General features: G+C 59.2%; 2 protein-coding genes across 7 annotated transcripts in view; both read right to left on the bottom strand.

The window, feature by feature from the left end:
* The window catches only part of ADCY3 (adenylate cyclase 3), a 21,671-nt gene extending 5,768 nt beyond the window's left edge, over positions 1–15,903 (bottom strand). Inside the window, exons 1-4 of one of the 4 annotated variants that reach the window (XM_054821565.1) lie at positions 15,777–15,903; positions 4,554–4,703; positions 486–616; positions 36–147 (exon numbers count right to left, since the gene is read on the bottom strand). In XM_054821565.1, the coding sequence (XP_054677540.1) occupies positions 36–147; positions 486–616; positions 4,554–4,655 (345 nt within the window). In that variant the 5' untranslated portion in view covers positions 4,656–4,703; positions 15,777–15,903. Of the gene's footprint in view, positions 1–35; positions 148–485; positions 617–4,553; positions 4,704–4,924; positions 5,056–8,692; positions 10,179–15,776 lie in introns of those variants that run through there. The other 3 variants (XM_054821563.1, XM_054821562.1, XM_054821564.1) reach the window with 3 other exon arrangements.
* Positions 12,078–22,527, bottom strand: DNAJC27 (DnaJ heat shock protein family (Hsp40) member C27). Of its 3 annotated transcripts, XR_008576517.1 has the most exons (8): positions 22,287–22,413; positions 20,503–20,585; positions 19,912–19,981; positions 17,072–17,236; positions 16,486–16,608; positions 15,777–15,937; positions 14,814–15,407; positions 14,341–14,474 (listed from the first exon to the last, which is right to left on the bottom strand). XR_008576517.1 is itself a non-coding variant. In XM_054821567.1 (7 exons), the coding sequence occupies exons 1-7, from the start codon at positions 22,371–22,373 to the stop codon at positions 14,342–14,344; spliced, it is 822 nt and encodes a 273-aa protein (XP_054677542.1). In that variant the 5' UTR covers positions 22,374–22,527; the 3' UTR covers positions 12,078–14,341. The 3 variants fall into 3 exon arrangements, 2 of the variants coding, with proteins under 2 accessions (XP_054677542.1, XP_054677543.1); XM_054821567.1 differs by lacking the exon at positions 14,814–15,407 and having other exon boundaries at positions 12,078–14,474; positions 22,287–22,527; XM_054821568.1 differs by having other exon boundaries at positions 12,078–15,407.

Below are 22,527 nucleotides of genomic sequence, written 5' to 3'. Positions count from 1 at the left end.
TGCCAGCGGGGGGCGGCGGGGGGGGGACAACTCACAGCTGCCAGCTTGTCAAAGCGGGCGAAGAGCTCGTTGAGGAGCTTCACCAGCTCCTGGGCGCTGCAGGAGGAGGAGAGCTGGGTGAAGCCCACGATGTCTGCGAAGAGGATGCTGCGGGGAGCAACGATGAGCAGCTCAGCCCCCGGCGTGGCCCCCCCTCTCTCGCTCCCAACCCCCCCCCTTCCCTGCTCTCCTCTTTCCTGTTAGAGGAAAGGCTATTTTGGGACATAGCTAAAAATGATGCTCTGCAAACCATGGCTGGAGCAAAAGTGGGCCCCAAGCCACGGTCTGGTGGGCGGCCATCCCCTGCCACCCCTCGCTTTAGCTGCCAACCACCCCAATCCCTCCCTTTTTTCTAGCCAGCACTGCAAAATACACATTTCTGCAAAAAAAAAAAAAACAAAACTGGATTTTTTTTTTTCCCCCACATGGTGAAGGGACGGTCTTACCTGACGTTCTCGTGGCGGTACATGTACATGGTGTTGAACTGCTGCATCTCCTTCTGGCTCGGGTCCTTCTTCATGTCCTTCAGCATCTCATCGGCCACGTGCTTGGGCAGGATGGAGAGCATCAGCCGCTCCTGGGGGACGGGGCAGGGAAGAAAGTTTGCCATGACTCGAAGCCAAGCCTACGCCGAGCACAGCAACGCGGTGCAAATGCAAAGTCTAAATGCAAATGCATGATGCAAACGCACAGTTTAAACGCACGGTGCTGGTGCGAACGCACAGGCTAAACGCACGGTCTAAATGCATGGTGCAAATGCATGACGCAAACACACGGTGCAACTAAGCGGCGCAAAGTCTAGCTGGAGGCCTGTAGCGAGTGGTGTGCCCCAGGGGTCAGTGCTGGGTCCGGTCTTGTTCAACATCTTCATTGCTGACCTGGACAGGGGACAGAGCGTGCCCTCAGCACGTTTGCTGGCGATCCCAAACTGGGAGGAGAGGCCGACAGAGCAGGAGGCTGCGCTGCCATTCAGCGAGACCTGGACAGGCTGGAGAGTTGGGCGGAGAGGAACCCAATGGAATTCAACAAGGGCAAGTGTAGGGTCCTGCACCCAGGGAGGAATAACCCCAGCACCAGGACAGGGTGGGGGTGACCTGCTGGGAAGCAGCGCTGCGGAGAAGGGCCTGGACGTCCTGGTGGACACCAAGCTCTCCATGACCAGCGGTGTGCCCTCGTGGCCAAGGCGGCCAACGGTGTCCTGGGGTGCATGGAGAAGAGCGTGGCCAGCAGGCCGAGGGAGGTTCTCCTCCCCCTCTGCTCTGCTCTGCCCTGCTGAGGCCACATCTGGAGTTCTGTGTCCAGCTCTGGGCTCCCCAGTTCCAGACAGACTGGGAACTACTGGGGAGAGTCCAGCGGAGGGCTGCGAGGATGAGGAGGGGCCTGGAGCATCTCTGGTGTGAGGAAAGGCTGAGAGAGCTGGGGCTGGTTAGCCTGGAGAAGAGAAGGCTGAGAGGGGATCTGATCCACACTTATCAATAGCTAAAGGGTGGGGGTCAAGAGGACGGGGCCAGACTCTTCTCGGTGGTGCCCAGTGACAGGACAAGGGGCAATGGGCACAAACTGGAACACGGGAAGTTCCATCTGAACATGAGGAGAAACTTCTTCACTCTGAGGGTGACCGAGCCCTGGGACAGGCTGCCCAGAGAGGTTGTGGAGTCTCCTTCTCTGGAGAGATTCAAAACCCTCCTGGACGTGATCCTGTGCGACCTGCTCTGGGTGATCCTGCTCTAGCAGGGGGTTGGACTAGATGATCTCCAGAGGTCCCTTCCAACCCCCACCAGTCTGTGAATCTGTGTAAACACAGGGCCTAAACGCACGGCCAGAGAGGCAACCCAACGCTCCCAAGCTCCCGGGCCCGCACTGCTGCAGCCGGCCATCCCTGCAGCATCCTGGGCCCAGCCGGGCCTGTAGCCCAACGCCTCAGCCACGCGTGGGGAAGGAGCGGGTGGATCAGGCCACGGGTGAAACAGGAGCTTTTCCTCCGGGCAGGGAGAATGAGCTCAGCGCAGGGTGTCCCTGGGCACCCCAGGGAGCCGTCACCCCGACTCCATGCCTGCACCCACAGGTGGAGGGGACGCACCCATGGGTGGCAGGTTCCCCCTCGGCGATGCTCTGCTAGGGATGCCAGCCGCTACTTTTACCATTTTCCTCTTTATTTTACCAGTTCTCATCAAGATTTTTGCAAGTGGGAATAAATCCCTGCCAGGGGAGGACGGTGGTTTTGTGGCCCCGCAGCCACTGTCCTCCCTGTCCCCAGATCCATGGGACAGTCCCACACACTTATTTGGACACCAGCTGATGAGCTATAAAAATTTGCCTGCCGCACCCCAAATCCCTTCTGCAGGCACGATACGGAGCCCAGCCCCTCGCCGGGAGCTTGAGAATGAAACTGCGTTGGCTTGGCCAAGGTTTTATCAGCCCAGATAAACCTGGGACGGTGCTGGGAGCGACCTCGGGGTCTGCACCCATGTCCCCCAAGGTCCCTGCGAGATGCTCCAGGGTGTCCTGCTCCAGGGACGGGTGTAGGGACCTGGGTTAAACCACACCAGGGAGGATTTATCCATTGCAAAGTGTGGTGGGTACCCCACATCCATGCATAGGACTGGCCCGAGGTTCCCCAGGAGGACCAAGCCCACCTAGGGACGTCGTGCCCATTGCTGTCCCCGCTGTCCCTGCAGCCCCGGAACTGGAGAAGGGATAGATCTGTCTGGCTGCCGTGGGGATTTGCACCAAATGTAAGTAACTCGGTTAATGAAGTGGGTTTTCCCGCAGGACCTGGCGGGGGGGGTGTTTCTGTGCGCAGCTGCGGCAGGGCTGTTGCTGGAGGAACGGCACCGTGTCCCCGTCAGCTGCCAGTTCAGCCACCACCAATGGTCTGGAGGGAGGAGGGATGGATCCAGCCACCAGCGTCGCTCCCTGCCCCATGGCCCTCCCTGCCCCGAGCCACTCGGCCTCACGCTAGCAGCCTTTCCTGCAAGATCACGGGCTATTTTTAGCTCAATTCCCTAAGAAAACAGACCTCATGTGACTTTTAATCCCCGTGTCCCTTCCTCTATCCCTCCGAACCCAGGTGCTGGGGCTTCGAAGGCGCTCTCACTCGCAGCATCCCCCAGCCTCAGGATTTGCCTCCGTCTCCCAAAGCCCTCCCTGGACCTAACCCCTTATTAGACATCAGAGCATCCACCCAGGTTTCGCAGCAAAGACGACACCGGTGGCACTGGCCCGGCCCCGCCACGTGTCTCTTGTTGCCATTGGGAGCAAATTGCTGGCAGCGGATCGACCAGATAAGAGATGGGAGACGGGGAGAGAGGCCCCAGATAAGATGCTAAAATTAGCCCAGCTCATGGCTGGATGGTGGCTGGACACAACAAGGCTTCGCAACGGCCGGTGGCACCACGACGCCCGGTTCCCCTCTGACCACTCCTTTTGCCGGGCCACCGCGGCACGGTGCTGGCACAGCCGCAGGCGCGGGGTTCGCTCGCAGGATGAGGAGAGCGGGTGGCTGCGCTTGCTTGCTGCCGAGCTTTCCCTTCCCCGTCATGGTCTGCTGCAGGACCAGCCCATGAGATGGCCAGGGGGCTGATGGGGACCTGTGGCTCTGTGGCTGTGCCTGGGGACAGGGACATGCTGCGTGGCCGTGCATGGCGAGAGGGATCTGCCCTGTGGCTGTGCCTGGGGACAGGGACATGCTGCGTGGCCATGTCTGCGGATGGGGACCTGCTGCGTGGCCGTGCACGGGGACGGGAACCTGATGGGTGGCCACGCTTGGGGATGGGGACCTGCCGTGTGGTTGTGTCTGGGGACAGGGACATGCTGCGTGGCTGTGCCCAATGACAGGGACATGCTGCGTGGCCGTGCCTGGGGACAAGGACCTGCTGCGTGGCCGTGTCTGCAGATGGGGACCTGCTGCATGGGGGTGCTCAGGGACAGGGACCTGCTGCGTGGCCACAGCTGAGAGCAAATCTGTCACACGGCTGTGCATGGGGACAGGCACTAGTCACACGGCTGTGCACGGGGACAGGGACCAGCCACATGGCCATGCACGGGGACAGGGACCTGCTGCGTGGCTGTGGCCAGGGACACGCTGCACGGCTGTGTCTGGGGACTTGGCACACGGGTGTGCACGGGGCTGGGGACGCGCCTGGTGGCTGCGCCTGGGGACCTGCAATGTGACTGTGCACGGGGATGGGGACCTGCCACGTGGCCGTGCCCAGGGAGCTGCTGCGTCACTGTGCTCTGGGATGGGGACAGCTCGGTGGCAGCCGTAGCAGGAGCTGGGAGGCCCTGGAAGGGGACGGGCACACAGAGTCCCCAAACTGGGCACAGGGTGCAAAGCAGCAAATGCATCTCCCACCCCGGGTCCTCCTGTCCCCATCGCCGCCCGCCACCGTCCCTCCGCACCGTGCAGGGTGCAGGCTGTGGGCACCTTATCCGTGTCCCAAAGCCACGCCGGTGTCCGTCGCCGTCCCCTGCCCTGTCCCCACGCTGTCCCCTCGCCCAGCTGTGGCTCCTACCTGCTGCTGGCTCTGCTCCTCCAGGTTGAGCTTGACTTCGAGGGACTGTCGCGCTTCGAGGAAGGCTTTGCGGTGCTTGCGGTCGGCCATGTAGTAGGACATGGTGCCCACCGTGATGGCGCAAAGGTAGATGGCAACGTTGGACAGGATCTTTGGGGACAGAGAAAAGGAGACGGGGATGAGCGGAGCCCCAGGGAAGCCCGTGCGTGCCCCGGGGATGGCATCAGTGTCACTGCAAGTCCCTGTTCGGGCAGCAGAGCCTGATCCGTGAGAGCGGGAAAAAAAAATTCAAATGCTGGAGGAGGACATAAAATACCCCCTGGGGATAAATCACCAAACCACGGCCACCGTTAACTGCTGGGGGGACTCACCGGGGTCCCGGGGGACCATCATGGTGGTTCTGCAGGAGGGGACCAGCCGGGGATCACACCCTGAGCATCCCAGGAGACCCCGTGGGCCCCGTGGGCTGACTCTGCTTCGTTAAAACTTGCAGAGCTGTTTTGGAAAAAGGCGGCAGGGGCTGGGCGCAGCCCCGGGGGGGAGGCGCTGCTGAAGGCAAGCAGCTCTCGGCGGCTCACGTGCCGTCCGCTCCTCTCACCCCCGCCACGGGAATCGCATCCCTTTCTGCAGAAAAAGTTAATAAAAACACAGCCAAACCCTAAAATCACGTATTTGCTCCTGCCCCTCTACATCCCTCTCAACGGCCAACGTGAAGGGTGCGAGGTGGATGTCCCTGGGCGTTGCTGGCCGTGACAACCCACCCGTGTTCTCTGAGATTTCAAGGGAGCGTGGCACGGAGGCTCACTGCCTCGTCCCGAAGGCTGGACCTGTCCCATCCCCGGGCTGGACACCGTGTCCCCGCAGCCCGGGAGGGGACGGAGCAGGTTTGCGGAAAGGAGCAAAGAGCCCTTCATGGAAAATCTGACTGATGAGGGAAAGTTGAAAGAATTTGGTTTGTTTAGTCTAGAAAGGGGAAGAGTGACGAGGAGGATGTGATAACAGGCTCCAGCTATGCCGAAGGGGCAATGGGGACATGGTGACGTCCTCCCACCCCACGGGCCATGGGCTGTGTCCCAGTCGGTGTGGAGGCGGCAGTGGGAAGAGCACGGGGTTTGTCTGCACTGGGGATGTGCCGCCGTGCTCAGCATCCTTCTCCTGATCCCCAGCCCCCCGGTACCGACCTTGTCCCGTCGCTGGTCCCCGTATCCCACAGCCCAGCTCGGTCACAGAAAAGCCCTAACGTGACCCTGGCCCCAAAGCCACCCCTGGTGTCCCCGTCCTCGAGGGTTTTACCACCCGACAGCATCAGGCCCTGAGCAGCCCGGTCTCATCACATGGAGGTAGGGAGGAGCTGCCAACCGCTTCCACGCAGGGGGAAACTGAGGCACGGGGGAAACAGGCCACGTGCAGCGATAAATACGGGGCCTTGGTGCCGGGGGTTTGGGTGCTGGTGTGGCACCATCCCGGGGCTGACAAAATGATTTGCAGCGAGGAAACTTTTTTTTTGGGGAGGCGAGAAAGAGCATGAGGAGCAGAGGAGAGCACCTGAGGCCCCCAGTTGATGCCCCAGGGCCGGATCCTGCCCCAGGCCCAGCGCCGCAGCTGGGGGATCCCCGGGAAGCCCCTGCGCCCGCAGCACGGCAGACAGCGAGTGAGGAGCCGTCTGGAGGTGTGCCCGGAGAAGAAACCCCCAAAACAAGCAATCACTTGCTATTTTTAACCAGCCTCTCCGGTTGCCGTGACAACGGACCACTCTACCCGGGCTGGATGGGCACGGGGCAGCTCGGCGCAGCTCAGCACACCGGGACCACCAGAAACCCCGGGGAGCTGCTCGCCTGGCATCGCGTGGCACAGCCGCATCCCGTACCGAGCATCTTCTGGCTCCGTCCTGCAGCCGTGCAATGGACGCTCAGCCCCAAAAACCTCCCCCAGCGCGTGCCCACGCGCCTTGAGTTGCAAAACACCTCCTGGCACCCCAAACACTGCCGGGAAAGCCCTGACACGGAGGAGACCCCCACTCCCGGCATGACCACCGGCTATTATTTGCACTCGGTAATTTGGGGGCAGCGAGAGCGAGAGATGTGCAGGAGCGTGCCCGGCTGGCGGAATGAGCCAGCCCCATCCGTGTCCTGCAGGAAAGGTCCTGGTGGGCTGCGCCGGGGCCATCCGAACCGGGAACACGTCATCGGCCGAGCCCGAGGACGGTTTGCAGCTGGTTTGTGCACGACAGTGGCAGCTACGGCCTCAAATGCCACCGAACCCCGACCCCCCTGCCACGATTCAGCCTTCGGGCTCCTCGTCGATGGCCGGCAGCGGGGCAGAAGCTGCCGGCATCTCTTGCAAACCCCCCCCTCCCGCTCAAGCGACATCCTCCGGTTCATCCTATTAATAGCAATGCCCTCCGGGAGCCGCACCGCCGGCTATAATAATAAAGCATATGATGTTTATTTCTGGACATAATGTTCCTCCTTTTGCAGCAGGCAGAGGCTGAGGCATGCCGCGTTGCCAAGGTTTTACCGGCCCCGGACTCTCCGTGCCACGGCAATGATTAACGCGGCAGCGGCGGCGCATGCCTGCTGCCGGCCGGGGGGATGCCCGCATGGCCCCTTGCCTCCCGCATCCCGGGGTGGTGGCAGCGAGAGGTTTCCTTGGCTTCGGATCGGCCACGTGCAGCGTTTGCATCCCAGAGAAGGAGCAAAACCTGGGAAAGATGCTGCTGCACCGGGGTTTCTCCCCGCCGGTGCGGTGCTTCTGGCTGGGAGGGCACCCATGCTGCCTGGCACGCTTCAGAAATGGTGCCCAAAAATGTGCTTTTTTTTTTTTTTTTTTTTGGCAAAACCCTGTGTGACACCAGGAGGTGTCCCGTGCTGGGGGGCCAGCCCCAAACCACACACCCCAGGGGCAGGGAAAAAACGCAGGATCTTCAGGGTTTTTTGGAAAACAGGCTCCATTTTCCAAACTCCTGGTGTGACCATGGGCTCAACACTCCCAAAATCTCCCAAAATGCAAATAAATAATCTCCCTCTCTCTTCCTATTTAGGCTGGGAGCAGCTGGAGGTCTCCCAGGACCTGACCTAGAGCATCCCAAATTCCCGTAGCATCCTCCCACGGAGCTTACACCGTAATGGGGCAGAGCGGATGCTTCCAGTGGGATTTTCCCCGCTGCCGTCAGCAGCCACTGCCACACAAGTTCTCAGCTCTGGGTTGGTTCCCCCCCCCGACCACAAAAATGCTCCCCAGATCGATTGGGCACGTGACCAGCTGGTGGGGACATCGGTGGGAGGAAAGGGACTTGGCCACACGGTGAAATCCACTGATTTAGGGAATTAAAACAGTCTCTGGCTGCTCCAGGCGGGTATTCCCCAGGAAATATTAGGAAGCCGATGGGCCAGGGACCACTCTCCCCCCGCCTGACCCCCATGTCCCCTCCTTCGCTACGTGTGTGAATGGGTGGCCCGTCCTCAGGGCCACGTTCGGGCTCGGGGACACTGTTTCTCCAGCTTTGCTGGGGCAGAAAATCACCCCAAAGCGTCCCCGGGCTCTGTCCCAGGCCTGACGCTGGGTGATGGGCATCGCCCAGGGACCAAGCCGGGGCCGAGCGGCCGCCCAGCTCCTTTGTCCTGGGAAAGCTCCGGTGGCTGTTTGCGAGCCCGGAAGCTGGGCTCCTGCCACGTTTCTCCTAAAAATGGCCATTTTTGGCCATTTTTGCAATTCAAAGGGAAATTGGCACAAGCAAGGCCGCTGGGCAGGGTGGACAGGGGAGTCTGCAGTCCAGCGTGCCTCAGTTTCCCCAGCAGCCCAACCGCAGCCCAAGTGTCCTGGGGTGATCCCGGGGACGGCTCCGTGCTTGCAGGGCCGGGTCTGTGGCCATGTGCCCCAGCACAGGTGGGTGCTCCTGCACTCCCCAGCACCCCACTCCCGATGCTCATTGAATCCCAGATATGTTTTGGGGAGCCCCCCGCTCCCCGAAAACACTGCCATCAACTCGCAGGGTCCAGATCAAACCCGGCTTTAGGGTCAGGGCATAGGGATGGGGACGGACCCCACAGTAACTCATGGAAACACCAAACGGTGATGATTTACCCGTCACCCCCCCCCCGCCGCCCGGGGGACCCCACATCCCCTTACCAGCCCCGTACCTGTCTCAGCAGCGCGCCCTCGTCCAGGGCGTCCTGCCGCTGCTGGGCGACGGTGATGCCGAGCACCAGCGTGTGGATGCCGCAGGAGACGGCGGTGATGAGCACGATGGGCGCCAAGCGCAGCGGCAGCGTGATGAAGAAGGAGAAGACGAAGAAAGCCTGCCAGCCCACCGTGTCGCTGGCTTCGGGTGAGCGGGAGAAGTTGAGACCCAGGTAGCAGAAGATCTGGGCCAAGATGAGGACCCAGAGGACGTAGGGCAGGAACCTGCGGGCCAGGTGCTCGGGGAGCAGCTTGTACTTGCAGAGGACGAAGAGCAGCACGTGGGCGACCAGCCCGGCCGCCGCCGCCAGCGCCGGGGCCAGCTTGTCGGCGGCGTAGACCACGGCGCACATGACGAGGACGTAGCAGTCGAAGAGGGCGGCGAAGACCACCAGAACCAGGAGGGTCTCGTGGCGTTGGCGGCGGAAATAAGTCTGGTAGAGGTTCTCCAGGGACTCGGGAGTGAAGGTGAGGCGCATGAAGCGGGGTAGGCAGAGGCAGGGACCTGAGCTGCGCACCGTCACCTCGTGGGTCCGACCCACGCCATGCTCAGGGTCCGACGGCAGGCTCACCGAGTAGTCGGCAGAGTACTCGGCCGAGCACTCGGGCTCCGAAAAAGCCCTGTTCCTGGGCATCGCGGCGCCTTCCCCCGCTCCGGCCCCGCAGAAACGCCGCTGTCCCCCGCGCCCCGATGCTCACCGGGGCATCGCCCGCAGCATCCCCGTCTTGCTGGCTGCCGAACCGCGAGGCCTTTCCCCCTCTCCCGCAGCCGTAACCCCGAATCCCGCTGCGTGCCGAGGAGCGGCCGAAGGAGGGAAAGGGGGATAATTATAAATAACCGCCGGCGTGGCGTGGGGAGGCCGGGAGCGGAGCCAGCCTGCCTCCCCAGCTCCCTGCCAGCTCTTCTCTCCCCAGCCCTTGCGCACTGCCAGGTTGCAACCGAAGCGACGCGGAGCAGAAAGATGTCGCGATGCCTCCCTGCCCCTCCTTCGAGGGCAGCCGGTTTGGGGGGCGATCCCCACCGCTCCTCCCCGGTTTTGCCCCTTTTTCCGAGACGCTTCGTTCCACGGAGATGGATGGAAAAGGGCCGGGGGGGTGGGGGGGGGGGGGGTGAAGGGGACCCCGCTCCGGAACCCCCACCGCTTGCCGCAGCCCGGGGAACGCAGGTGGGGCCCCGCCGCCGGTGGGAGCGATGCGCTTCGCCTCGCCCGGTCGCCGGCAGCATCCTCCGGCGGCCCCCGCCGCCGCCCCCGCCCGCTCCCTACGCCCGGGGCCGCCCTGCCCCGCCGCCCCCTCCGTCTCCGCGGGGCCGGGGCCGAGGCGGCGGAGGCTCCGGCCGCGGGGGCATGACAGCGGCTGGGCGGGAGGGGAGCGAAGGGGGAGCGGGCAGGGCTTCCCCGGGGCCGGGGGCGGGCACCCACCGCCGGCTGTGCCGGTACCGGTGCGCCCCGGTGCGTCTCCGCCTTCCGTAACCCTCTCGGTGCCGGCTCCGTTGCCGCCGGGGATGCGGATCGCGGGGAAACGGCGGGTTCCCGGGTGGGTTTGTGTCCACTCGTGGTTCTCCCTCGGCCCCGGGGAAGCTCGGACACGGGGCTGCCTTTTGCGCCCCACTCCATCCTCCTCCTCCTCCTCACCACCCCTCCCCGCCCCGGCAGCTCGCAGACCCCGCAACACCCGGGGCTGCACCCCACGGGGACCGCGTGGCTCAAACCGAGTCCCTGTGGCCTCGCTGGGTGCCAGGGACCCCCCAGCCCCGGCGGACGAGCGGGGTGGTGGGCCATACACCCAGAACCTGCCAGACCGTCCTTTGCCCGGTTCCATCGCCCCGTGGCCCTCCCCGGGGTCCCAGCCACCTTACAGCAGCCCGAGGGGGAGCAGAGAAACCCGAGGTGCCCCCACTGCATGTCCCCACTCATCTAGGCTGCCCAAATCACCCCTCAATCTGCCCAACACCCCACTAAAACCTCTTCAGAAAGTTCCCCCTCCTCTCCCCTGTGTTTCAGCCGCCGCCTGCTCCCCTCTTGCACCCCTGGATCTGGAAAAACAGCTGCGGTCCAGAGCTGACGGAGATGTCCTGAATCAGCCCCACAGCACGCTGCGAGGAGCCCTCACCGATAACCAGGAGAACCACGCTCGGCCCCACCGCGTTCCTGCGTGCCCTCGTCCCTGCAGCTCTAACGAGAGGCCATCTCGGCTGCTTCGCCAGAGGAAGCAATTGCTTCTGTGCAGTAATTAACACCAAAATGAGAACGCCACAGCTCCCCGGAGGTTTCGGGCATGCTCGGGCTCCCTCCCCTCCTCCTGCAGCTGAAGAGCGCAAGCGAGCAGGGTGCAGGCAGGGGCTCGGGCTGCCGAGCGTGGTCCGTGCCTTGGTCGGCACGGGACAGGGACACGAGCCCTGGCCACCTGCCCTGGGACGTGTCCTGACACGAGGAGCCCAGGCTGACCCATCCGGGGTTGGCCACGGGCAGGGGGCACCCTGGGCGGGCCCTGGTTGGGAAGGTTAACTGGTCCGAAGGCCAGCAAGGGGACCCAGCACTGGCTGGTGAAGCAGGATGGGTGCAGCCTCGTCTCAGGGGAGGGTTTGTTCCCCCAGCCCCATCTGGGCACGTTACGGGGTGTACGAGCCTGGAGCGGCAGCAAGGAGCAGACCGTGGCTGTCGGGCACAGGGCCAGACCAGAAATCCTCACACCCTCCCCGCCTGCCGGCTCCACTGAGTGCTGGGAGGCAGGTAGGGTCCAGGCAGGCAGGGTGCAGGCAGGGCAGCGCCTCTGGGCACACGGAGGGAGGCTCTCCGTTCCAGAGCTCGTCAGAGGTGGCTCCTGGCTACGTTTCTGGATGCTGAATGGGATGTCCCTTGGTTTGGGATTCAGATCCTGGTGCCTTCGTTGCAGGACGGACACTGCAGCAGCAGGACTCGCTCTTTGCATGAGGACATGGGAGTCTCAGGCCCGAGGCAGAGCCTGGACGGTGGCAGCCTTGTGGGAGGGACCTGGAGCTTTGGGTCCTGATGAAGACGGGATGGAGGAAGCATACCGCCGGGGCTGGTGGTGCAGAGGTGTGAGCGTGGAGCAGGGACAGAGCCAACCCTCTGGATCCCCTGACCAGACCCAGGCTCCACCACAGCTGGGTGTATCCCACATCACCTCCCCCCTGCACCATTCCCGTGATCCCTTACCCAGCTCCCACTCCTGCAGAGTTGATTCACAACCTCCATCATCCCCCTCGAGGGCAGCTCTTCACCACCAGCCTTGGCCAGACCCGGCTGGGGAGGAGAGAAATGAGTCAAAGGGTAATTAAACATTAACAGGAGGCGGTCGCCACGGGAGGACAGCTCACAGGGCTTCCTTTGTTCCAAAGGGGGGTTTAATTTATAAAAATAACACAACTTAGAAGGTCACCGGCATCGCTAGACGTGACACGCGTGTGTAATTGTCTCCGCACATCCGGTCACCCGGTAAACAGACAGGAGAAACCTCAAAATCAGCGACCAGAGTCACCTGAGGAGCAAACAGGAGGGACCGTGCGTGGCACACCACACCTGGAGAGCCCCTGAGCAGCAGGAACCCAGGAAGCCTTGAAACTACTCCAGGCCCTGAGATCTCACCCTCCAAGTGAAGTGTGCCATTCAGCAACAGGATTATTTACCCTCCTCAATGGGGAAAAAAAAAAACAAACCCACAAAACAGTGAAATGAGTTTGAAGCCAGAATTAAGTGGTTTCCTCCACTAGTCAAGTGGGGAGGTTTCCAGTGAACTCCACAGCGTTATGAAATGTGTGGAACAAAACCCCATCCGTGTAACTCGCCGCTGCCTGTCCCGCTGATCTGCCCCGGCCCAGCTTTTTATCCATCTGGGAGAAGAAAAACAGAGCTATTTTAAACATTAACCTCTTGTAGCAACATCTCCTCTTGGTTACTTCTACACCGGAGCGGCAAAAAGTGCCTCCCAGCAGGACAGCTTATTTCTTCTTCCCAGCAACCCAGAACCAGAAACCAGAGCAAGAGCAAAATGATACTGGCTTTAAAGTCCCTTAATGCTTGCTGCCAAAAAGGAGGGGTTGTCTACTATCATTTTATGATATATTTTGAAGGGGAAACAGAGAAAAGCTGCCTTGAAGTGAAATAAATAAATAATATTGCACTGACCGAGAAAACACTTTCAAACAGGATACCTGTGGGGTGGGGTAAGGATAAATACATACTCAGCGGCTTTCATTTCATAGCTTAGCGTCCTGACCCTCCCTGCTGAGCTCACATAGCTCCAAAGAAATGAAACTGGGTCCTGGGAGCCCGAGGAATCGCCCGTCTGGTCTCCCCTAGGAGCCATCACGGCTCCGACCTCCCTCAGGATCACAACAGCCAGACCTCAAGCCTCTGCAAGCACTTGGGGTGAGCCGCAACGCTCTCCTCTAAACCAACAAGACTGTTCAAAGAAAATAGCAGCTGTGGCCAGGAGGGAGCAACACGCGCCCACCCGCTGATCAGCAACCCGTAACGACCAGCAAAGCGGGGCGACATGTTGCTGCCGTCAGAAAAGAGGGTTGGGGGAGAACGTGCCCCCTCCACCGTTCGCCCAAGCTGAGAACGCTGCGGGGCCAAGCGAGCAGACAGACCGCAGGCACCCATGTTGGGGGCTGAGTTGCCTCCTCCTTGGGGCAGCACCCTCTTCCTGCCTGTAAATAGCCAGGGCCACCCACACCCAAGGACAGTCACCACGCAGGGGCTGGTGGCCCCTACCCAGAGCTTGCCAGCGTGGTGTGAGCAGAGGGCTGGGAGAGAAGGAGCACGTGGCTCGAGGACCTGCAGTTGTAGGGGCTCTTCCTGACAAATTGAGCTCAGGGAGATGGAAGGAGGTGGTGGCAGGAGGTTCCATGCTGTGATGAGGAGGTGAGTGCCTGGAGGAGCCCCGGTCCTGCCAAAGGGACTGTTCTTGGCACCATGACAGCTTGGGGAGGAAGGGGACAGGCGGGGGAAGACGGACACTCCTGGAGCCAGTTTCTCCCTGCAGCACCGGAGAGGTTTCCTCAAGCAACCCGCCCTTTTCCTCACTGCCAAAAGCAGCATCGCTGGGTGTCAGCTGGAAGGAGCCAGCTCTGACCAAAGAGCTGAACCGCCGCGGTGCTCAGCAGCGCCTGTGCGGCTTTCACAGCATGAGCAGCCTTGCAGAGGCGGCTCCAGGATAACCCAGGACTGATGATGACACCGATGCTTTCAGGTGCAGCAGCTTTCGGGTCAGATCTCGCTTCTGCCCTCGCTGCATCCACAGGTTAGAATCACGCATCCAAAACCCCTCCAACGGCTGGTAACTCCTGGGAGGTGTAACACAGCCGCGAAGGTGGGGACCTCGCTGCTTTCAGCACTTACGCCAACCACAACCTGGGGCCACGGCTGCAGGGAGGGCTCTGGGGTCCCTCTCCCCTCCTCAGCACTCTGCCCCCTTTCCAGCACGTCGCAAGCGCGCTACTGTTGGATGCAGTCCTGCTGGGAGCGTCTGTCTCCATGCCAGCGGTAAGTGTGAGGAGGAGAGGGGTGCCCCGTGCCCGTACGGCTGCCTGGGAGCTAGCTGGGAGGAGGGGAAGGTTTCCAGCTTGGATGTGGCTCTGTTCCCTATTTGATGTTTTTGAGAAGTGCAGTCCGGGCATTCACCACGGCTTTGAAGGCGTCCTCGCTGCCGGGAGCCACACACTTATCAGGGTGGAGCAGCACGGCCAGCTTCCGATAGGCTTTGTTCACTTCGTCCCTAGAAGACACGACAAGAGTGAGGGGACCCACACGACACGCAGCCTGGCTCAGCCTTGCCCCTGTGCAGACACTTCTGAACCCTTCCCTCTCCGGCACTAAGGACCTCCAGGCCTTGGAGGTGACGCTACAGAGAAAGAGCTGAAGAAAAGCACACAGAGCACTTCTCGGCGCAGCACGAGCAGAGGAGGGGGAGAACCCACCCTCTCCACCATGGGACCGTGCTGGCACAAACGCTGCCATCACACCAGACACGTGCCTGCAACACGTGCCACGGTGTGCCGAGCCTCTGGCACCACGAGAGCAGAAAGCTGGGAGACAGCGTGGGGGTAACACGCACCCTGACTCAGCTTCGCATCAAACCGCCTACGCGCTCCGGGCGAAGGCATTGCACATCGCTTCAGCCCTTTAAGCCTTGGGTGTCTGGTCCAAGGCAGACGTCTCAGCTCCAGCTGCAGGCCGTGGGGAGTCCGTCCGTGCTGGAAATCACAGCACAAACAGCCACGCAGAGCCGCTGATCTCTCCCCATGGATGAGAGGGGTCTGCAGGAGGGGTTAGGCTCAACATCTACATTTCAGAGAGCCAACAGGAGGATCTATGAGCCCTGGATGATAAATGTTATCCAAAAATCTACTCTCCAGCACCTTTGCAAGGAGTACACAAGGTCAGTCCTCGTGTTTCAGAAAGAAGAAAGCAAGGCATAGCTCTGGGAGCTCGTTTTAGCTGCCCAAAGTCATACAGCAGAACTGGGAGATTCAATATCCAACCTCTTGCACAGGCAATGACCAATTCCACCTGGCTAGAGGTCCTCTGAGAACGACAACAGAAAGCTTGTCTTGTGGGAGTACCGTTTCCAGGTGGAAGAGCTGTAATGTCAATCCCTTTTTGATAATGTGGGCAGCAGCCTTACACCACCTTAAAAGCTTCTCCAGACCTGGAGAGCAAGGAAAGTAAAGCTGGAGCTGCTCCAAACATGTCTGGCAAGTGAGTGACCAGAGACGGCTCAGCCTGGAGGCAGGATGCAGAGCCAGGCAGCTGACAGGGCTGAAGTTTTCACTTTCATCATTCCCCCCTTGCCTCCAGCCTGGCTTGTCTACTAAAAGGGGAAATTTGGTGCTCAGGACCGAGGGTTTCTTGTGCATTGCCTCAATTTTGTGGCTAGATACAAACTGCTTGTGCCTGGCTGCTATATAAACCAAGGTGAGCTTATCAGCAGGCAGGTCACTAAGAGATCACAGAGGCAACCAGCCTGCCGTGTCAGAAACATTAGGGATAGTGGGGCAAATGCCAAAGCCTCCCTCACCTTGTGGCTCCGGGTTTGACCCCCAGCATGTCCCAGCTGTCCTTGCTGTTGCGGATCCTGCGAATGGCATCTGCCTGCTCTTTGGTGAAGCCGACCCCCACGCTGGAGGGGGGACGCTTCCCGCCGTTGTCACACAGGTCAATGATGGCAGAGTAAAAAGTCTGCGGACACAGGGAGGAGTTAGCGGGAAGGAATGGTCCCCAAAGGAGGTGGCAGGAGGTGCACAGGAGACCCCACGGCCCTTGCTGGCTGCAGGCTCGTCCTCTGAAGTGTGGGGGAGCATTTGGACAATGGCTGAGCATTCATTCCCCACTGCCTGGGCTGGGATACCCCAGGTTGGGGGGATCCGGTCCCTCCAAGGACCAGGGGACAGACTGAGGAGGAGGCCAGGCCCCACATTTATCTCACAGCCACTTCAGCGCAGCGCTAGACCTGAAGAGGTGATACGGGCATCTCTGCATCGCGTTCCCCAAGAGGGATCATCAGCTCTGAGCAATGCGATACTGGGACCAGCTTTGGACTGGGAGGACCAATACAGACCCTGAGCTAAACAGCTACAGCTTTCTCAGGGTAGCATTTCACCGGGAAAACACCTCTGGGGCAGAGGGCCAACAGGTTTTGTGGGACCCAGGCAGTTCAGGAGACATTCTGCCATCAAATCCTGGCTCAGTGAGGTGTCTGTGCCCTCACCACCTTCATTACACCTCACCTGAAACATCTCGTTGATTCCTTCTCCTGTTTGCGCTGATGTCTCAAAGTAAAGAAAGCCGCGGCTCTCTGCCCAGAGCCGCCCCTCACTTTCATCCACGCTGCGGTGCTTGGTGCAGTCGATCTGGACCGGGAGAAAAGGCAGAGGTCAGAGCTCAGCCAGGATCTGCAGCGGCAGCTGGAGGAACACAGCTCCAAGGCCGATCATCTAACAGTGGGTAAGGAGCCTGTCTGGTTGGAAAGGCTGTTTGCTTATCCTGAAGGGATGGAGGCAGCGTGGAAAGAAAGCACAGAAAATCCAAGTGAAAAGGCCTTTGAGAGTTTATCTAGTCCAGACACAATGTCACCTCTACTTGATCCCTTCCTGACTGATATGTGGCCACCACATTCTCAAAACCCCGTTGAAACGTGGTCTCCAGTGCTCCTCATGCACGGATCTGGCTCTTAGAAAGTCTTCCTTACAACCTCACAATATTTCCCTTGCTGCAGCTGGAGCTCAAAAGCTTGGGCTCAAGCTGGGAACAGAACGAGCCCTGAGGGCTGGAGATCAGGACCGCAGCATAGCCTGGCTCCCCACCACAGCCCACCTTGTTTGCACAGACAACGAAGACAATGTTCTCCATGTTCCCGTGGGGACCCAGCTCCTGCTTCATCTCAGCCAGCCACGCGTCCAGCGCGTCAAAAGACTCCTTTTGTCCCACGTCGTAGACCAGGATGACGCCCTGTGTGTCCTTGTAAAACTCGTTCCTCACCTGTGGGGACAAAGGCAGAGCGCTGGCACCAGTGACAGCCAGGCTGAGAGCACGTGGCCTGGCGGATTCGGGGGATCGCCGTTTACCTGGCACCTATTTGGTTCTGTGATAAAAATCTCATCTCCACACAAACAGAAGATCACAGAAAAAGGACAGATGGTGGAACCCAAATAATACCCTGACCACACTGCCCCGGTGTCCCTCACAGTAACGATCACTCCATAAAATACTCACCTCCACATGAAAGAGCACAGACGCACAACGGCAGACAAGGTGTCAGACCAACTCCTGGGGAGACTGGAAGGTCTGGGAGTCGACCGAGACACCCACGTGTGTCCCTGTGTGTGAGGCAGCAGAAGAGAGTAAGGATCCAGGGCCAGCCCACTGGACAGACTGCAGATCTAAGCCCAGCTACTGGAGGGATCCGCAGGATGTCTGTCTGTGCGTGCGGGTGTGTGTAAGGGGGGCTGTACCGGCAGCTGGAGCAAGGCTGCAGCCTCTGGGGCTTGTATGCCCAGTGCCAGCAACCAGGGAGACTGCGGATCCCCAGGACAGCTGCTGGGTGAGGGTCTAAGGTCAGCTGCAGGACAGATATTGCCCTAGAACAGGCTATTTCAGTTGGAAGGGACCTACAAGGATCATCCGGTCCAACTGCCTGACCATTTCAGGGCTGCCCAAAAGTTAAAGCCTGTTGTTAAGGGCATTGTCCAAACACCTCTCAAACCCTGACAGGCTTGGGGCATCGACCAGCTCTCCAGGAAGCTTGTTCCGGGGTTTGACCACCCCCTCGGTAAAGAAACGCTTCCTCGTGTCCTGTCTAAACCTCCCCTGGTGCAGCTTTGAACCATCGCCACACATCCTGTCCCTGGATCCCAGGGAGAAGAGCTCAGCACCCCCCTCTCCGCGTCCCCTCCTCAGGAAGCTGCAGAGAGCGATGAGGTGGCCCCTCAGCCTCCTTCGCTCCAAACCAGACAAACCCCGAGTCCTCAGCCGCTCCTCACAGGACGTTCCTTCCAGCCCTTCACCAGCTTGGTTGCCCTCCTCTGGACACATTCGAGGACCTTCACATCCTTCTCAAATGGTGGGGCCCAGAACTGCACACAGCACTCGAGGTGAGACTTTTCCCAATTTAGACTCCTTTTTTTGGTTTTATTTTTCCCAATTTACTTATTATTTTAGTATAAAACCAATTATACATCAGAGACATGCTAGACATTTTCAAGTATTAAATGTTGAAAATACAAAACCAAACAAAGCAGCAGCAGTTTTCTGTCTCGTCACTCTTCAATAAATATTTCCCACATATTTATTCACCAAACTGGAAGTTTAAGCCCATCACACTTTCCAAGGACCGGGAGTCTTTTCCTTCTCCATTGTCTCATGTGGATTAGCTATGGCATAGCCAGAAAGTCAATACACACGAGCAGTTCATACCTCTGCAAGCGATAACCGTGCTACAAAGACCTCTACTGACCACATCCGCATCGGGTCAGAGTATTTACAGTCTTCTGTCCCTCAATTTCTTTATGCTGTCAGCTCTGTCCCCCAACGTCCCTGCTTCCTGCTGTATTCCAGGCTATTAATTAACTGCATTTCACTGGTGACTTGCACTATATCAGGACTTACAAACCCAAGTCAAGACTTGTAGTTCTACACACAAATAGCAGAAATCCTTGTTGTGCCCCAGACTTTGGAGCATGCGACAAGCAAATGCTGAGTACACAAGGAAGGAATGGGAGGTTCATGAGCAACCAGATAAATAAAAGTCAACAGCCAGGCAGTCACCTGGCCAGTAGAAACCATTGCATTCCTCATTCTGCCCTCCCTCATTTTTACTTTTTGATGCCACGTTAGTATTTATCATGTTATAAACCGCTCTTTCCTAACATTCTATATGTTTTTATTAGTCACAGAGTGATGCTTTGCCAAGCATCAACAGTATGTTTATAATTAAGAATTAGTATGCATTACGCTGTTAAAACAATAGGATTATACTGGATAAACATTTAATGTTCCTTTCTTCCACTCGTAGGCCCACTTTATTACTTTCTTTATAATTTAAAATAAATGTGATTAGCAGTGGGCACAACCACTCCTTTGTGCCAGCTCTCCAAAGTGGATATTGTAGTCTACGTGTTCAAATCCTAAAGTTTTATCCCGCAAGCTCCTTTTCATAACTAGTACTATTTATTATTTGTACTGCAAATAATTCTAGAATGGAATGGAGTATTTCAGTTGGAAGGGGCCTACAATGATCATCTATCCAACAGCAAGTGTTTTACAGCGCTTTGGTCATGGATTAGAATGCCAGTATGCTACAAATGCCCAAGGTAAGCTCCAGAGATTTCCCAATCTGAGTAAATTTAACCTCAAGATGGGCAGATTCATAAGTACAAGAAGCCACTTTGAAACAGGGCTAGCAACGTGAGCGGTAGCACAGGCAAACCTTACACTCGTGGTTTAGGAGCAAGTTGGTAGGTTATTGCTGGCCCACATTAGGTGTCTGTGGCAGGAAAGAAGGGGGTGTATCGTAGCAGAAAAAGCTCATAAGTAATGTATTTTCAAGTTTCCCATCCCCAAACCCAATTTCAGGCAGAGCTGAGGAAAGCTGACGGGTGCCGAACGCTTCTGAGGGCGACCCTGCAGTGTGCTGCCCGGAGTCGGGTCTGCCTTACCTCGTAGAAGAACGGGTGCCCCGCCATGTCGAAGATGTTCACCTTGATCTCTCGGTCTCTGACCTGCACTCTGAAAGGAGAGGTGGGAAACGTCTGAGGAGGCTCTAGCTCAGCCCTCGCACAGGCTGTGCCCCCGCAGGAACACCCCTTATCTCTGCCAGCCCTCTGCAGAGAAAGAGCTGGGTAAAAATCAGCATGAGGTTCCGAGCGCCGGGGTTTAATGGCCAGAAAACTGCCCCATAGCTGGTCAGACGAGGAGGACAGCACCAGCTGTGGGTATAACATGATAACGGGGAGCTACGCTACCAGAGCAAGGCTGATGATGGAGATTATCTTATTATTAAAGCAGAAACACAGATTATGCCGTGGAAACGAAGCAGCCTTGGCAGAGCCAAGCACGCCTGGCTCAGTCAGGAGCGGCGGGAAGTGTGACAGCCCCACTGCACATCTTCCCTCTGCCCCTCTGGAGAGCAGTGTCCCCCACAGCAGACACCTCACCCAGGCCCTGGCAGACCCACGGCTGCCGTTTGCGACCCCACAGCTCATTCCACTCTCCCAGAACTTGCAGCTCCTCACCACAAAGGTACTTACTTTGTGACGCCGTAGTCGATCCCAATAGTCGCCAGGTATTTGGGAACAAACCTCTTCTCACAATAACGCTTTATAATGCAGCTCTGGGAAAAAGGAAAACAGAGCCTCAGCAGGAGGGCGCTGTACACCGTAATATTCACATTAATATGGAATTTACCAACAGCTTCCAATGAGATGGATAGCTGTAAAGACATCAACTCTGCCCTAAGTCCCTAAACTGACTAATTAACCCACAACCAAAGCACCAATCCCTACCAGGAAAGGATTGCTTTCTGCAAAAGAAAGGATAAGCCAATATCCTAGCTCCTCAGTGTCAGTTATTCCTTACCTGTTTGGAGATTGAATGCCACAAAACTCTGATTTATTCCCCTACAGAAAACATCCAGCCTGGAGGAGCTGCGTGTTCAGGGGCCTGGGGGCAGTCAGCTCCCCAAAAGCCAAGAAGAACGTTTCAGCAGCCCGAGAAACGCGTTCAGGGTCACACCAGGTCCCTCCAGCCACGGTGCTGCCCCTGACCGGCAGAGATACTGTTAAGGGAGAGCAGAGGAGTCGGCTGCTATCAGCCATCGAGAGAGAAATGCTGTAAGGAGAAATGTCACCTGCCACCTCTTTGCCCATTCACTCCGTTCTGCAAGATCCTTCTGGATTTTCTTACTACCAAGTGAGGCCATTATCTGCCCCAAGGGAGTCCTCGTGCTGTCAGCAGTTTAACAGGACTATGTTTATTTAGCAAATTAAAAAGGGCAGCGCTTCGGAACAGAACCTGGCTGGGAAAAGAAACGAGCTCCTGGAGAAGAGCTAGGACATTCACTGCAGGAGGAGGAAGGGGGGCTTCTGGTGAACCCCTGCCTAAACCCAAACTCAGGAGGGGGGAGAGGATTTAGATCAGATGTTAGAAAGAAATTCTTTACTGTGAGGGTGCTGAGGCCCTGGCAGAGGTTGCCCAGAGAAGCTGGGGCTGCCCCTGGCTCCCTGGCAGTGTTCAAGGCCAGGTTGGATGGGGCTTTGGGCAAGCTGGGCTAGTGGAGGGTGTCCCTGCCCATGGCAGGGGTGGCACTGGATGGGCTGGGAGGTCCCTGCCCACCCAAACCACTCTGGGATTCACCCAGCAACCACCAAACGCCCTCCGGGGTGGCACCAAGGGCCGGATCCACACCTTCTCCCCTCAAGTGCTGCACCACGGCATCTGTGGCTGGAGCACAGTCATGCGGGCTCCCTCCGAAGGACGCGGACACGGGAACGGGTGTTCCTCAGCAGCCGGATCACGGAGGGACCCGCCCCACAGGGAGGGGGAACGCTCTGGGGCCCGGCGGGCCTGTGGGGCAGGCTCCGAGCGGGACTGCGGGCCGGGCCCTGCCCACCGGCCACCCGTGGCGGCACGGAGAAGCACGGTGGGCCCCCCCCGGGGCCTGCCCCGGGTACGCAGGAGCCCGGCCACGGAGGAGGCCGCTGCCAGCAGAAGCCGTGAGCGCCGCCATGACACCCGCAGCCAGCTGCAGCGTGCGGCCCCGCCCCTCCCCGTAGGCCCCGCCCCTTGCCAGACAGCCAATAAAATCCAGCGTTACCGGCACACGGCCCCGCCCCCGCAGCTGTCAATCCTCCGCTTATCCCAACCGCCCGCCTCGCAATCGCACCGCACCGCGCGACCGCCTCCTCATTGGCTCCCGCCGGCTGGCACAACCACCAATCCGCGGCGTCTCTAGCAGCGCGGCCGTCCGCACCCGGCTTCCTATTGGCTAGCTGGCCTGCCCGCCAGCGCCCGCCCGCCAATCGCAGCGTCTCACCTTGCCCACCTCCGCGTTGCCCATGGAGATGACTTTAACCCGCAGCGACTTGCGCGTCTCCTTCCGCTTCGGCGGATTCGCCTCCATGGCGGACCGGGGCGGCGCGGGCCGGGCGCGGCTGAGGCGGCGGAAGGAAGGAAGAAAGGAAGGAAGGAAGGAAGGAAGGGAGGGAGGGAGGGGTGAAGGAGCGAACGAGCGATCGCAGCGGGCCCGGCGCCGCCTCACCGCCCTGCGCCTCCGT

This window comes from Grus americana, chromosome 3, assembly GCF_028858705.1.
Source record: "Grus americana isolate bGruAme1 chromosome 3, bGruAme1.mat, whole genome shotgun sequence".
Lineage (NCBI taxonomy): Eukaryota > Metazoa > Chordata > Aves > Gruiformes > Gruidae > Grus > Grus americana.
The sequence above is the reverse complement of the archived record's forward strand: the minus strand, read 5'-3'. Positions and strand labels throughout refer to the sequence as shown.